The sequence below is a fragment of the Lolium rigidum genome, chromosome 3 (genome assembly GCF_022539505.1).
Source record: "Lolium rigidum isolate FL_2022 chromosome 3, APGP_CSIRO_Lrig_0.1, whole genome shotgun sequence".
Taxonomy (NCBI): domain Eukaryota; kingdom Viridiplantae; phylum Streptophyta; class Magnoliopsida; order Poales; family Poaceae; genus Lolium; species Lolium rigidum.
In genome coordinates, this window is record NC_061510.1 from 48842361 (window position 1) to 48856484 (window position 14124).

At 40.1% G+C, this 14124-nt stretch overlaps 1 protein-coding gene across 1 annotated transcript; it reads left to right on the plus strand.

The window, feature by feature from the left end:
* The first annotated feature begins 10273 nt into the window (after positions 1–10273).
* Positions 10274–13641, plus strand: LOC124701567 (adenylosuccinate synthetase, chloroplastic-like). The gene is made up of 4 exons (XM_047233654.1): positions 10274–10573; positions 11837–12529; positions 12607–12918; positions 13186–13641. The coding sequence occupies exons 1-4, from the start codon at positions 10274–10276 to the stop codon at positions 13354–13356; spliced, it is 1476 nt and encodes a 491-aa protein (XP_047089610.1). The 3' UTR covers positions 13357–13641.
* Positions 13642–14124: the final 483 nt, after the last annotated feature.

Genomic DNA, 14124 nt, shown 5'->3' on the forward strand with positions numbered 1-14124 from the left:
AACGATTCAAAAATCAAATGACTCCAAAAATCCATTTGCATGGAGTTCCTTCATGCGTTCCTTTCTAACATGACCTAAATGGCGGTTCCACAGATAAGTGGAATTCAAATCATTTGCCTTATGGCATTGTTAGCGTCAGTGTTATGTATATGTGTTTCACCATTAAGATTTATAATAACTTATCCATCGTACATGGAGTAATGTCATAATTTGAACAACTCATTGTTTTTATTTGACCAGAGCAAAATAACAATTATTAAGTTCTTTATTATAAATTCTAAGGGCTAGGTAGAATGCCAACGACAAACAAAATAACACTTTATTTATGTTCCAGACGTGCATTATTACCATATTCCTTATCAGTCACTTAGGCCATCGTATTCTTGTATTGCGTTGTACTGTATGACATCTCATACCAACAAATCTGGTACAAATACCCAAGAATTTCATTGTGTGATCTAACTAGGAATACAGCCATAACATGTATATCATTTATATACACCTGAGCTAGACTTTCTAGTCTTTTCTTTCTTTTGCCAATAATCTTTTGTAATTTCTCTTTTAGCTTTCCTCATTATTCAGAAAAACACTTCACCTTCAATAACTTCTAGGTTTGTTGGTCAAATACCAATAACCTTGAGGTTCTTACTTTGAAGTTGATCATCATATGACAAGTGTTTCGGATTTCACTATTAGTAACTTTGTAATATGATGAACAATTTCACTCATAATTTTATCCATCAATTCATGATGACTTTCTGAGACCATGTCTATACATGCTAGGCTCATAAAGTTTAACCTTGGTATTCGCATGTGCAAATCTGACTTGCACCTGTTGTAAGCACACGTAGAATCTATAACACCCGATCATCACGTGATGCTTCGAAACAACGAGTCTTAGCAACGGTGCATACTAAGGACAATCACTTCATGGATATGCGAATATCGTTAGTGCCCCAATAGTTGGAGGATTGGGACGCCTTGCGTCTTCAACCTTCGTACATTCCCATAAAACTTATGAGTTTATGTAGTCTCACCAAATTATATTCTATTATCTTGCAATAAGGTCTTAGATATCACATATATCTCATACCTTGATTATTTCTGAAAACTAAATTTTCAGCTCCTTATTTTTCAAACAGATTTGAACTTCAAGTTTCACGGAGACAAGATAACTTTAGGTACTAATTGAAACCATAGTTTTATGAATCAACAATGTGAGGTTTACTAAAAGTTTGCAATAGGACTTAATCATTTCTTGATTCTTTAACAATACGGTACCAATCCGTAAAGTTTCTTGTCGTACTTTAACGATATTTCTATCTCTATTACAAGACTAGCGCATGGTAGAAAACGGATGCCAATACTACAAAATTAATTCAAAATACTACTTAGACTATGTTTATGATAATTAGTTCATGTTTTAATCTAATTACTAATGAACTCCCACTTAACACAACATCCCTCATAGTTGTTAAGTGGTACACGATCCACATCCACTACACCAAAACCGATCATCACGTGAGATGATGTAGCTTCAATGGTGAACATCAACATGTTGATCACATCATCCATATGACTCGTGTTCAACCTTTCGGTTTCCGTTGTCCCGAGGCCATGTCTCGTACATGCTAGGCTCGTCAAGCAAACCCAAGTATTCCGCGTGTGCAACATGGCTTACACCCGTTGTATATGAACGTTGAATCTATCACATCCGATCATCACGAGATGCTTTGAAACGACGAACTTTGGCAACGGTGCATACGAGGGGAGAACACTTTATTATCTTGATATTAATGTGAGGGATCATCTTATAATGCTACCGTCGCGATCTAAGCAAAATAAGATGCATAAAGGATTAACATCACATGCAATTCATATGTGATATGATATGGCCCTTTAGTCTTTGCGCCTTCGATCTTCATCTCCAAAGCACGGACATGATCTCCATCATCAACGGGCATGATCTCCATCATTGTCGGCGTAGCGTCAAGGTCCATGGCGCCGTCTTCATGGTTGTTCACCTCATGTAGCAACTATTACAACTACTTTGAAATACTACTCAACATGAAATTTAAAGACAACCATAAGGCTCCTGCCGGTTGCCACAATACAATAATGATCATCTCATACATATTCATCATCACATTATGGCCATATCACATCACCAAACCCCGCAAAAACAAGTTAGACGTCTCTAATTTGGTTTGCATATTTTACGTGGTTTAGGGTTTTCGAGTGAGATCTAATCTACCTATGAACATGAACCACAACGGTGATACTAGTGTTGTCAATAGAAGAGTAAATTGAATCTTCACTATAGTAGGAGAGACAGACACCCGCAAAGCCTCTTATGCAATACAAGTTGCATGTCGAACGAGGAGCAAGTCTCATGAACGCGGTCATGTAAAGTTAGCCCGAGCCGCTTCATCCCACTATGCCACAAAGATGCAAAGTACTCAAACTAAAGACAACAAGAGCATCAACGCCCATAAAACCATTGTGTTCTACTCGTGCAATCATCTATGCATAGACACGGCTATGATACCACTGTAGGGATTCGTTGCATAGAAAACAAAAAAATTCCTACCGCAAGAACGCAAACCAAGCCAAGATGCAATCTAGAAGACGGGAGCAACGAGGGGATGATCAAGACTAACCCTTGAAGATTTCCAAAGCCTATAAGAGTAGGCTCTTATTGCTGCGGTAGACGATCACTTGCCGCTTGCAAAAGCGCGTAGAAGATCTTGATCACGGTGCCACGATCGGGCAGCACCTCCGTACTCGGTCACACGTTCGGTGTTGATGAAGACGACGTCCTTCTCCCCGTTCCAGCCGGGCAGCGGAAGTAGTAGATCCTCCTTGGAATCCCGGCAGCACGACGGCGTGGTGGCGGTGGTGGTGGAGATCTCCGACGTAGCTTCGCCTAAGCCGTGTGGGAGAGAGAAGTAGGAGGGAACCGCTAGGGTTTGGGAGAGGGGCGCCGGCTAGGGCAGCCTTGAGGGGTGCGGCCATGGTGGTGTTGTGGTGGCCGGCCAGCTCCCTCTCCTCCCCTCTTTATATAGGTGGAAGCCCCAAGGTTTAGGTCAAAGTGTCCGAATAAGACCCCAAACAAAAACCTTCCATGTGACCAAACCTAGGGGAGTGGGACTCCCCCCTTTCCTTGGTGGGGTGGCCGGCCACCATGGTGGGGAGTCCACTTGGGACTCCTCCTCCCTTAGGCTGGCCGGCCAAGGTTGGTGGAGTTCCTCTGGGACTCCACCTTCCATCCTTATTTCTTCCGGACTCTTCTAGAACCTTCTAGAACCTTCCAGAGAAAATACCGGATCTTTTTCAAACCTAGAAAATGACTTCCTATATATGAATATTATTCTCCGGACCATTCCGGAACTCCTCGTGATGTCCTGGATCCCATCCGAGACTCCGAACAAAACTTCGAACTCCATTCCATATTTCCATATCTACTTAAACGACATCAAACCTTAAGTGTGTCACCCTACGGTTCGCGAACTATGTAGACATGGTTGAGACTTCTCTCCGACCAATAACCAATAGCGGGATCTGGAGATCCATAATGGCTCCCACATATTCAACGATGACTTAGTGATCGAATGAACCATTCACATACGATACCAATTCACTTTGTCACGCGATATTTTACTTGTCCGAGGTTTGATCATCGGTATCACTCTATACCTTGTTCAACCTCGTCTCATGACAAGTACTCTTTACTCGTACCGTGGTATGTGGTCTCTTATGAACCATTCATATGCTTGCAAGCTATTAGATGACATTCCACCGAGAGGGCCCAGAGTATATCTATCCGTCATCGGGATGGACAAATCCCACTGTTGATAGATATGCCTCAACTCATACTTTCCGGATACTTAATCCCACCTTTATAACCACCCATTTACGCAGTGGCGTTTGATGTAATCAAAGTACCTTTTCGGTATAAGTGATTTACATGATCTCATGGTCGAAAGGACTAGGTAACTATGTATCGAAAGCTTATAGCAAATAACTTAATGACGTGATCTTATGCTATGCTTAATTGGGTGTGTCCATTACATCATTCATATAATGACATAATCTTGTTATTAATAACATCCAATGTTCATGATCACGAAACCATGATCATCTATTAATCAACAAGCTAGTTATACAAGAGGCTTACTAGGGACTCCTTGTTGTTTACATAACACACATGTATCAATGTTTCGGTTAATACAATTATAGCATGGTATGTAAACATTATCATAAACACAAAGATATATAATAACTATTTATTATTGCCTCTTGGGCATATCTCCAACAGGCATCCCCAAGCTTAGACTTTTCACTCTTCTTGATCATAGTATATCATCCTCCTCTCTTGACCCTTGAAAACTTCCTCCATACCAAACTCAAAACAAACTCACTAGAGGGTTAGTGCATAATCAAAAATTCATATGTTCAGAGGGGACACAATCATTCTTAACACTTCTGGACATTACCCAAAGCTAGTGAAAGTTAATGGAACAAAGAAATCCACTCAACACAGTAAAAGAGGCAATGTGAAATAAAAGGCAGAATCTGTCAAAACAGAACAGTCCGTAAAGACGAATTTTTTAGAGGCACTTAAGATGCTCAGATGAAAAAGCTCAAAACTAATGAAAGTTGCGTACATATCTGAGGATCACGCATGAATTTTCGCAGATTTTTGATTCTTCTACAGAGAGATCTACTCAAATTTGTGATAGGTAAAAATCTGTTTCTGCGCAGGAATCCAAATTTAGTATCAACTTTACTATCAGAGACTTCACTTGGCACAACAATATGATAAGGAGAGGTTGCTACAGTAGTAACAACTTCCAAGACACAACAAAAACAGTAATAAAAACATGCATGGGTTATCTCCCAAGAAGTGCTTTTCTTTAACGCCTTTCAGCTAGGCGCAGAAAGTGCAAATCAAGTATTATCAAGAGAAGAAGCATCAACATCATAATTTGTTCTAATAATAGAATCAAAAGGCAACTTCATTCTCTTTCTAGGGAAGTGTTCCATACCTTTCTTGAGAGGGAATTGATACTTAATATTTCCTTCCTTCATATCAATAATAGCACCAGCAGTTCGAAGAAAGGGTCTTCCCAAAATAATAGGACAAGATGCATTGCATTCGATATCCAAGACAACAAAATCAACGGGGACAAGGTTATTGTTAACCGTAACGTGAACATTATCAATCATCTCCAAAGGTTTCTTTATAGAATTATTAGCAAGATTAACATCCAAATAACAATTTTTCAATGGTGGCAAGTCAAGCATATCATAGAGTTTCTTAGGCATAACAGAAATACTTGCACCAAGATCACATAAAGCATTACAATCAAAATCATTGACCTTCATCTTAATGATGGGCTCCCAACCATCTTCCAACTTCCTAGGAATAGAAGCTTCAAGTTTTAATTTCTCTTCTCTAGCTTTAATGAGAGCATTTGTAATATATTTTGTAAAGGCCAAATTTATAGCACTAGCATTAGGACTTCTAGCAAGTTTTTGTAATAACTTAATAACTTCAGAGATATGACAACTATCAAAATCTAAACCATTGTGATCTACAACATTCTGAAAAATTTCAGCACTTTTATCACAAACAGTTTCAGCAGTTTCAGCCAATTTTGCACGCTTTGTACTAGGAGTAGAAACATTGCCAACACCAATTATTTTACCATTGATAGTAGGAGGTTTAGCAACATGTGAAGCATCAACATTACTAGTGGTGGTAATAGTCCAAACTTTAGCTACATTATTTTCTTTAGCAAGTTTTTCTTCTTTTTCTTCTCTTTCCCACCTAGCATGCAATTCAGCCATCAATCTAATATTATCATTAATTCGAACTTGTATAGCGTTTGCTGTAGCAAATGACTTAATATGTTTATCTTCATTAGGCATAACTTTCAATTTTAAAAGATCAACATCAGCAGCAAGACTATCAACCTTAGAAGCAAGAATATCAATTTTACCAAGCTTTTCTTCAACAGATTTATTAAAAGCAGTTTGTGTACTAATAATTTCTTTAAGCATGGCTTCAAGACCATAGGGTGCACTCCTAATATTTTTGTAAGAATTACCATAACCATTACCATTATTAGAAGGATATGGTCTATAGTTATTACCAGAATTATTCCTATAAGCATTGTTGTTGAAATTACTATTTTTACTGAAGTTCACATCAACATGCTCTTCTTGAGCAACCAATGAAGCTAAAGGAACATTATTAGGATCAACATTAGATCTACCATTAACAAGCATAGACATAATAACATCAATCTTATCACTCAAAGAGGAGGTTTCTTCAACAGAATTTACCTTCTTACCTTGCGGCGTCCTTTCGGTGTGCCATTCAGAGTAGTTGATCATCATATCATCAAGAAGTTTTGTTGCGGCACCCAAAGTGATGGACATAAAAGTACCTCCAGCAGCTGAATCCAATAGGTTCCTCGAAGAAAAAATTAATCCTGCATAGAAGGTTTGGATGATCATCCAAGTAGTTAGTCCATGGGTTGGGCAATTCTTTACCAAAGATTTCATTCTTTCCCATGCTTGGGCAACATGTTCATTAATTATCCAATTGCTTAAAATTCATAATGCTACTTCTCAAAGATATAATTTTAGCAGGAGGATAATATCTACCAATGAAAGCATCTTTACATTTAGTCAATGAATCAATACTATTCTTAGGCAAAGATATCAACCAATCTTTAGCTCTTCCTCTTAAGGAGAAAGGAAACAATTTCAGTTTTATAATATCCCCATCTACATCCTTATACTTTTGCATTTCACAAAGTTCAACAAAATTATTAAGATGGGCAACAGCATCATCAGTACTAACACCAGAAAATTGCTCTCTCATAACAAGATTTAGTAAAGCAGGTTTAATTTCATAAAATTCTGCTGTAGTAGCAGGTGGAGCAATAGGAGTGCATATAAAATCATTATTATTGGTGCTAGTGAAGTCACACAACTTAGTGTTCTCAGGAGTATTCATTTTAACAATAATAAAACAAACCGAATTAAATAAAGTAAAGCAAGTAACTATTTTTTTTGTGTTTTTGATATAAAGAAAGCAAACAAAACAGAAAATAAAGTAAAGTAAAGCAAGACAATAAACAAAGTAAAGAGATTGGATGTGAGAGACTCCCCTTGCAGCGTGTCTTGATCTCCCCGGCAACGGCGCCAGAAAAGTGCTTGATGGCGCGTGAAGCACTCGTCCGTTGGGAACCCCAAGAGGAAGGTGTGATGCGTACAACAGCAAGTTTCCCTCAGTAAGAAACCAAGGTTATCGAACCAGTAGGAGATGAAGGCCACATGAAGATTGTTGGTGAAGGAGTATAGTGCGGCGCAACACCAGGGATTCTGGAGCCAACGTGGAACCTACACAACACAATCACAATACTTTGCCCCAACTTAACAGTGAGGTTGTCAATCTCACCGGCTTGCTGAAAACAAAGGATTAAACGTATGGTGTGGACAATGATGTTTGCTTGCGATGAACAACAAAGAACAGAGATTGCAGTAGATTGTATTTCGGATGTAAAAGAATGGACCGGGGTCCACAGTTCACTAGTGGTGTCTCTCCAATAAGATAAATAGCATGTTGGGTGAACAAATTACAGTTGGGCAATTGACAAATAGAGATGCACATACATATATCATGATGACTACTATGAGATCTAATTAGGGCATTACGACAAATAACATAGACCGCTATCCAAGCATGCATCTATGCCTAAAAAGTCCACCTTCGGGTTAGCATCCGCACCCCTTCCGAGTATTAAGTTGCAAACAACGGACAATTGCATTAAGTACTCGCGCGTAATATAATCAACACAAATATCCTTAGACAAAGCATCGATGTTTTATCCCTAGTGGCAACAGACACATCCACAACCTTAGAACTTTCCGTCACTCGTCCCAGATTCAATGGAGGCATGAACCCACTATCGAGCATAAATACTCCCTCTTCGAGTTACAAGTATCAACTTGGCCAGAGCCTCTACTAGCAACGGAGAGCATGCAAGAACATAAACAACACATATATGATAGTATTCAATATTCATCGGATCCCAACAAACACAACATGTAGCATTACAAATAGACGATCTTGATCATGATAGGCAGCTCACAAGATCTAAACATGATAGCACAAGAGGAGAAGACAACCATCTACCTACTGCTATGGACCCATAGTCCAAGGATGAACTACTCACGCATCAGTCTGGAGGCGGGCATGGTGATGTAGAGCCCTCCGGTGATGATTCCCCTCTCCGGCAGGGTGCCGGAGGCGATCTCCTGAATCCCCCGAGATGGGATTGGCGGCGGCGGCGTCACGCAACTTTTCTCGTATCGTGGCTCTCGGTGATAGGGTTTTCGCGACGGAGAGATTATATAGGCGAAGGGGCAGAGTCGGGAGGCGCCCGAGGGGCCCACCCCATAGGGCGGCGCGCCCAAGGGTGGGGCCGCGCCCCCCTAGGGTGTGGCCGCCTCGTCGCTCCTCTTCGTCTCCTCTTCGGACTTCTGGAAGGCTCCGTGCAAAATAAGACCGTGGGCTTTTGTTTCGTCCAATTCCGAGAATATTTCCTGTGTAGGATTTCTGAAACCAAAAACAGCGAGAAAAAGGAACTGGCGCTTCGGCATCTTGTTAATAGGTTAGTGCCGGAAAATGCATAAAAATGATATAAAGTGTATATAAAACATGTGAGTATTGTCATATAACTAGCATGAAACATAAGAAATTATAGATACGTTTGAGACGTATCAGCCTCCCTAATCTAGGGAATATCCATGTTGTTTTAGAATTTGTCTAAATTCTTCAATTGCAAGGCTTTGCTTTGTATTTCTAAATTTAAAGCACCAAGGTCTCCCTGATCCTTAGGCGTGCAATTTTTTTATTCCAAGACACAAGAGCATTTCTTCTAGCTTGCACATCTGAATTCTTTTTCCTCCAATTTTCCTTCGGCTTAGGTTTCATAGGGAAAACAAAGAAATTCTACAATCAACTAAAACATCTTTGTTACATTTTTACATAGAGAGATCAAGGGAAATGCCATAAATTACATGATAACTTAATCTTATCTTTGAATTTATTTAAACCTTGATTTGATTATGCAAATTAGGAATCTTGTGTTTTTCTATTCCTGCTAATCAAACACTAGTTTCGTAAAATTCCGGTGTTTTTTCAATACTTTATTTTACACATGCCATTCTATCCCCTTTTTTAACGGTATATGAAATTATATCCTATTCTCTATGATTTTCTTATCTGCATCGTTTCAGAATCCTATAAATCAAAGAGGCCCTAACAGAAGCAATGTGCAATTTTGTGAAACCTTAGACGCTGCAACTGGTTGTAAAAGCTTTTTTGAATATAGCTAAGTTTTTACTACATAGTTTTTTCATTGTTTCAGACCTACAAATTCACAAATCCATGGTAATGGAAAAGCATATATGATGCATGTCACACAAATTCACGATAGTTAATAACAAGATATGCTACATAGCAGATGTAAATGCTCATAGATGCAAATAAATTACAAATAAAAAACAACATATGGGCATTGAGCAACTATGTGAAATCTTAGCCACAGGAACAACATTAGTGGTTGTACAGTTTTTTTTTACTTAAGGTTTTTTTTTTCTTTTTGAAATAACTAAATTGTTTTACAATATCGTACAATTTTCTGGCCTCTTTAATTCGTAAGATTTCAAAAAAATAGGAAATAGAAAACACATAGGAATACGATAGGAATGCATTGGCAAACCCATAAGATTGTAAAAACACAAGAATTTACGAAATTGTGCGATTTATTCGTGTGCATAGGAGAAACACAGGAATCCTTGAAACCATAGTCTAATCATGGTTAAAACAAACTAAAGATAAGATTAGATCATCATCATGCAATTCTTTACCTTTATCTCGTGCTTTATGCATAGAATATAAAAAAGATGTTTGAGTGAATTGTAGATTTTTTTTGTCTTTTCCCTTTGAAACCCAATCTAAAGAAAAAATTCCTACACTTTTCCTATGTCCCATCCCTTCAGTGCCACCTTTTTTTTTCTTATTCATATCTTTATTTCCTCTAACATTTCTACGAATGAAAGCGGCCCTTGCATTCTTCGACAGCCAACAAGAGCCCAAAGGAATCCAATTCCGCCCCACCTGTTCTTACACGTGCAAATCCGGTTATTTAAACAAGAAAACACAGCACCCACATCCTAAAACCCTCGGCCCATGTCGCTCTCCACTCTCAACCACCCCGCCGCCACCGCCGCCGCCGCCGCCGCCACTGGGCGGCGGGGCAGGTCCTTGTCCCCGGCTGTCCCGGCGCCGCCTTCCGTCCGCCTGTCCAGGAGACGGCTTCCCGCCCCCGTCGCCGCGTCCGCGCTCGCGGTCGAGGCGGACGCCGCCGCGGATAGGGTCTCGGCGCTCAGCCAGGTCTCCGGCGTGCTGGGGTCGCAGTGGGGCGACGAGGGGAAGGGGAAGCTCGTCGACGTGCTCGCCCCCCGCTTCGACATCGTCGCGCGTTGCCAGGTGAGGAGATACGGTCCCGGTTCTGGTTATGCTCCGGTTTGCCTGCTGTGTTAATCCTCGATTGAAAAGCTGCCTAGTTGCGCGTTCTAGCGGAAATTCTGGTACCGCACGCCTGATAGGATCGTGATAGTCGAGGCTGTTTTGGTGGATTGATGTTTGATCCGGATGATAGAGTAACCAGTGTGTAGAATTCGCCTCCTCCAGGACCTGTTTGGAAAGAGGATTATTTCTTAGTAAAATTTTGGTAGTATTTAGTTTGAACTGAATAACGACGCTCACACACACACACACACACAAAACCCATTCCGAAGGTGTTAATATTGGGACTGATTCGCTACAAATTATGCCTAGTATACCTGGATTTATCTGATCTATGAATCATGTTCAAAGGGGGCAAAGTGGCAGATCTTTTAGCCCAGCTTTGTTATTGAATTGTTTTTTTTTTACATTTCCGAGATGCTGTCTGGAAAATTGGATTAGTGATTACAAGAAGTTCTAGTTGTTTGGTCATGCTAGCTATAATGATTAGAGATGGGTGCTAACCTCTTGTCTTTTAGATGGCAAACGAAATGAAATGCTTCAACACCTAGTCATAAACAGTGGCACTAGAGAGAACTTCCTTCCTGATGTTTAAGACACATTAGGATTAGTTATCCATGTAGTGTTTTCATCCATGTATAAAAGAACGATGACCACTTTGTTCCCTGTAGTGTGGCGATATTATGTGTAAGATTGTATGATTTGGTGGGTAAACAGTCTGATTCGTTTAACTCACTCATGCTTGAGGTTTTACCATAATCCCCGTTAGGCCTCTTGGGTACTTTTGTTGTTTACCATAATCTTCATTAGGCCTCTTGGGTACTTCTGTTGTTTTGTTTACTCTTTCATTTTTGGGCTAGTGGTTCATCGCTTCTTGCAACCTTTGTAGTATCAGTTTTTGTTGATAATAAGCTACTATTACTGCTGCTCCTGGAAGTTCATGTCTGCATTTTTGTGAGTTTGACATGCTTAGCTATTTCCATTCTCTTGTTTAGTTTACATTCCCCTGCCCTTGAGTTTCTTCAGTTATCAAGATTAATCTTTATTTCTCCAATGATTTTTTAGTGTGTATATGTAAATAAAATTATGGATATGTAGCATAAGTGATCATTGCCAGCTGGCAGTTTCTCTTAAGTTTTGTAGCCCTTCATCTGAGTTCCTAGAGCACACATGGAACTGAACAAAAAATCAGGATAATTAACCCTTTGATGACTAAATGAACAGGGTGGAGCAAATGCTGGACACACCATCTACAACTCTGAAGGCAAGAAGTTTGCCCTTCATCTTGTTCCATCCGGTATTCTCCATGAGGGAACACTATGTGTTGTTGGAAATGGAGCAGTGATCCATGTTCCAGGGTTCTTTGGTGAAATTGATGGTCTTCGATCCAATGGAGTCAGTTGTGATGGAAGAATACTGGTCTCTGACCGAGCCCATTTGCTCTTTGATCTGCATCAGACTGTAGATGGACTTAGGGAAGCTGAGCTAGCAAATTCATTTATCGGGACGACTAAGAGAGGCATTGGACCTTGCTATTCCAGCAAGGTCACTAGAAATGGACTGCGAGTTTGTGATCTAAGGCACATGGACACTTTTGGTGATAAGCTTGATGTTTTATTGGAAGATGCTGCTGCGAGGTTTGAAGGCTTCAAGTACAGCAAAAGCATGCTCAACGAAGAGGTTGAGAGGTACAAGAGGTTTGCAGAGCGTTTGGAGCCCTTCATTGCTGATACAGTTCATGTGTTAAATGAATCTATCCGACAGAAGAAGAAAATTCTTGTTGAAGGTGGTCAAGCAACTATGTTGGATATCGATTTTGGAACTTATCCATTTGTGACTTCTTCTAGCCCTTCTGCTGGTGGAATATGCACCGGCCTTGGGATTGCCCCTAGAGTTATTGGCGACCTGATTGGAGTTGTAAGTTGAAATTAGTGTAATTTAACCGTCATCTTTCTGTGATATAACACTTATCTAATCCACTACTTTACATGCAGGTAAAAGCTTACACAACTAGGGTTGGCTCTGGTCCTTTCCCAACAGAACTACTTGGAGAGGATGGGGATGCTCTTAGGAAGGCTGGAATGGAATTTGGGACGACAACAGGTCGACCAAGACGCTGTGGCTGGCTTGACATTGTTGCACTCAAATACTGCTGTGACATCAACGGGTTTTCATCTCTTAATCTGACAAAACTTGATGTTCTGTCTGGGTTACCAGAAATTAAGCTGGGTGTTTCTTATAACCAAATCGATGGACAGAAATTACAGTCCTTCCCAGGCGATCTTGACACCCTAGAGCAAGTGCAGGTAAGAACTATTGTGTCATAGTTCTGTTTGTTGGGTTAACTTAACATGGCTGAGCAGTAGTACCCTGGAATAATCCATGATTATGTTATATGCAAAATGTGTTCTTCTTTCTCTGGTTACAAGATACAGTTAAGTCGCTAATGTACCTGCTGCAAGTCTGTTCTTGCAAACCGATAGCATTACCAATTTGGCAGTAATTGCTTACATTTAAATGAAAGGTTAGAATAGACATGCTTCATATGCTCATATGTTTGTCTCGTGTTTCAGGTCAACTATGAGGTACTTCCCGGCTGGGACAGTGACATTTCTTCTGTTCGGAGTTACAGTGAGCTACCCCAAGCTGCCCGTCGTTATGTGGAGAGGATAGAAGAGCTTGTCGGTGTTCCAGTCCACTACATTGGTGTTGGACCTGGGAGGGATGCTCTCATATACAAGTAAAATCAACTTGATTTGGCACTGTACCGGACAAAATAATTCAGTCTTGAGTAGGCCGTGGGCATTGCTGTGTCAGCATATGCCCCTTTATTTGCCATTGTAGCGGCAATACAACTGGGAAGCTACTGGCTGTTGAGGTGATGTAATACCTGCAATAATGATTCGGGAAATGACCCAAAGGTATCAGCATAAGGATGCAATATTATTGTTCGGTACTCTGTAACAGCATTTGTCTTGTTTCCACCAATGGTTTTGGTGGTATGACTAATGTTTTGCACTGATTGTGAATGCTTTCTTGTGGGCAGTCTGATACAATTTTCCTACTAGTTTCATGTGCGGAAAAAGTTCATTTGTTGATGTATTTATCTCATATGTTGGGTAAGTTGGGAGCTCCTGATGTGATAGCAGTGGATCTTGCTTTGGATCAATTCATATATGCTGTCTGGATATGATTTCTTTAGGCCCTCATATTAGCTTTTTACTTTTTTGGCTTGTAAAATTTTGGTTTGAGATCCTTAGTTACCTGATCAAAATATGTTCTTGCATCCTTGCATAGCCTGACGGCCTTGGTGTATGCTTTGGATCTTTCTTATGAGATGCTATCTGACTATGATTGTTTCAGGTCCTTCATATTCGTATTTTCAGTTAAGTCTTTGGGTATCTGTTATATTCCTAGTTCTCGCCATTTTTATGTAAACAAAAATAGTTTGAGATCCCAGGTTACCTGACCAGAACATGTTAGCTTTGGTGTTTCCTTTCTCTGTTGTTTTG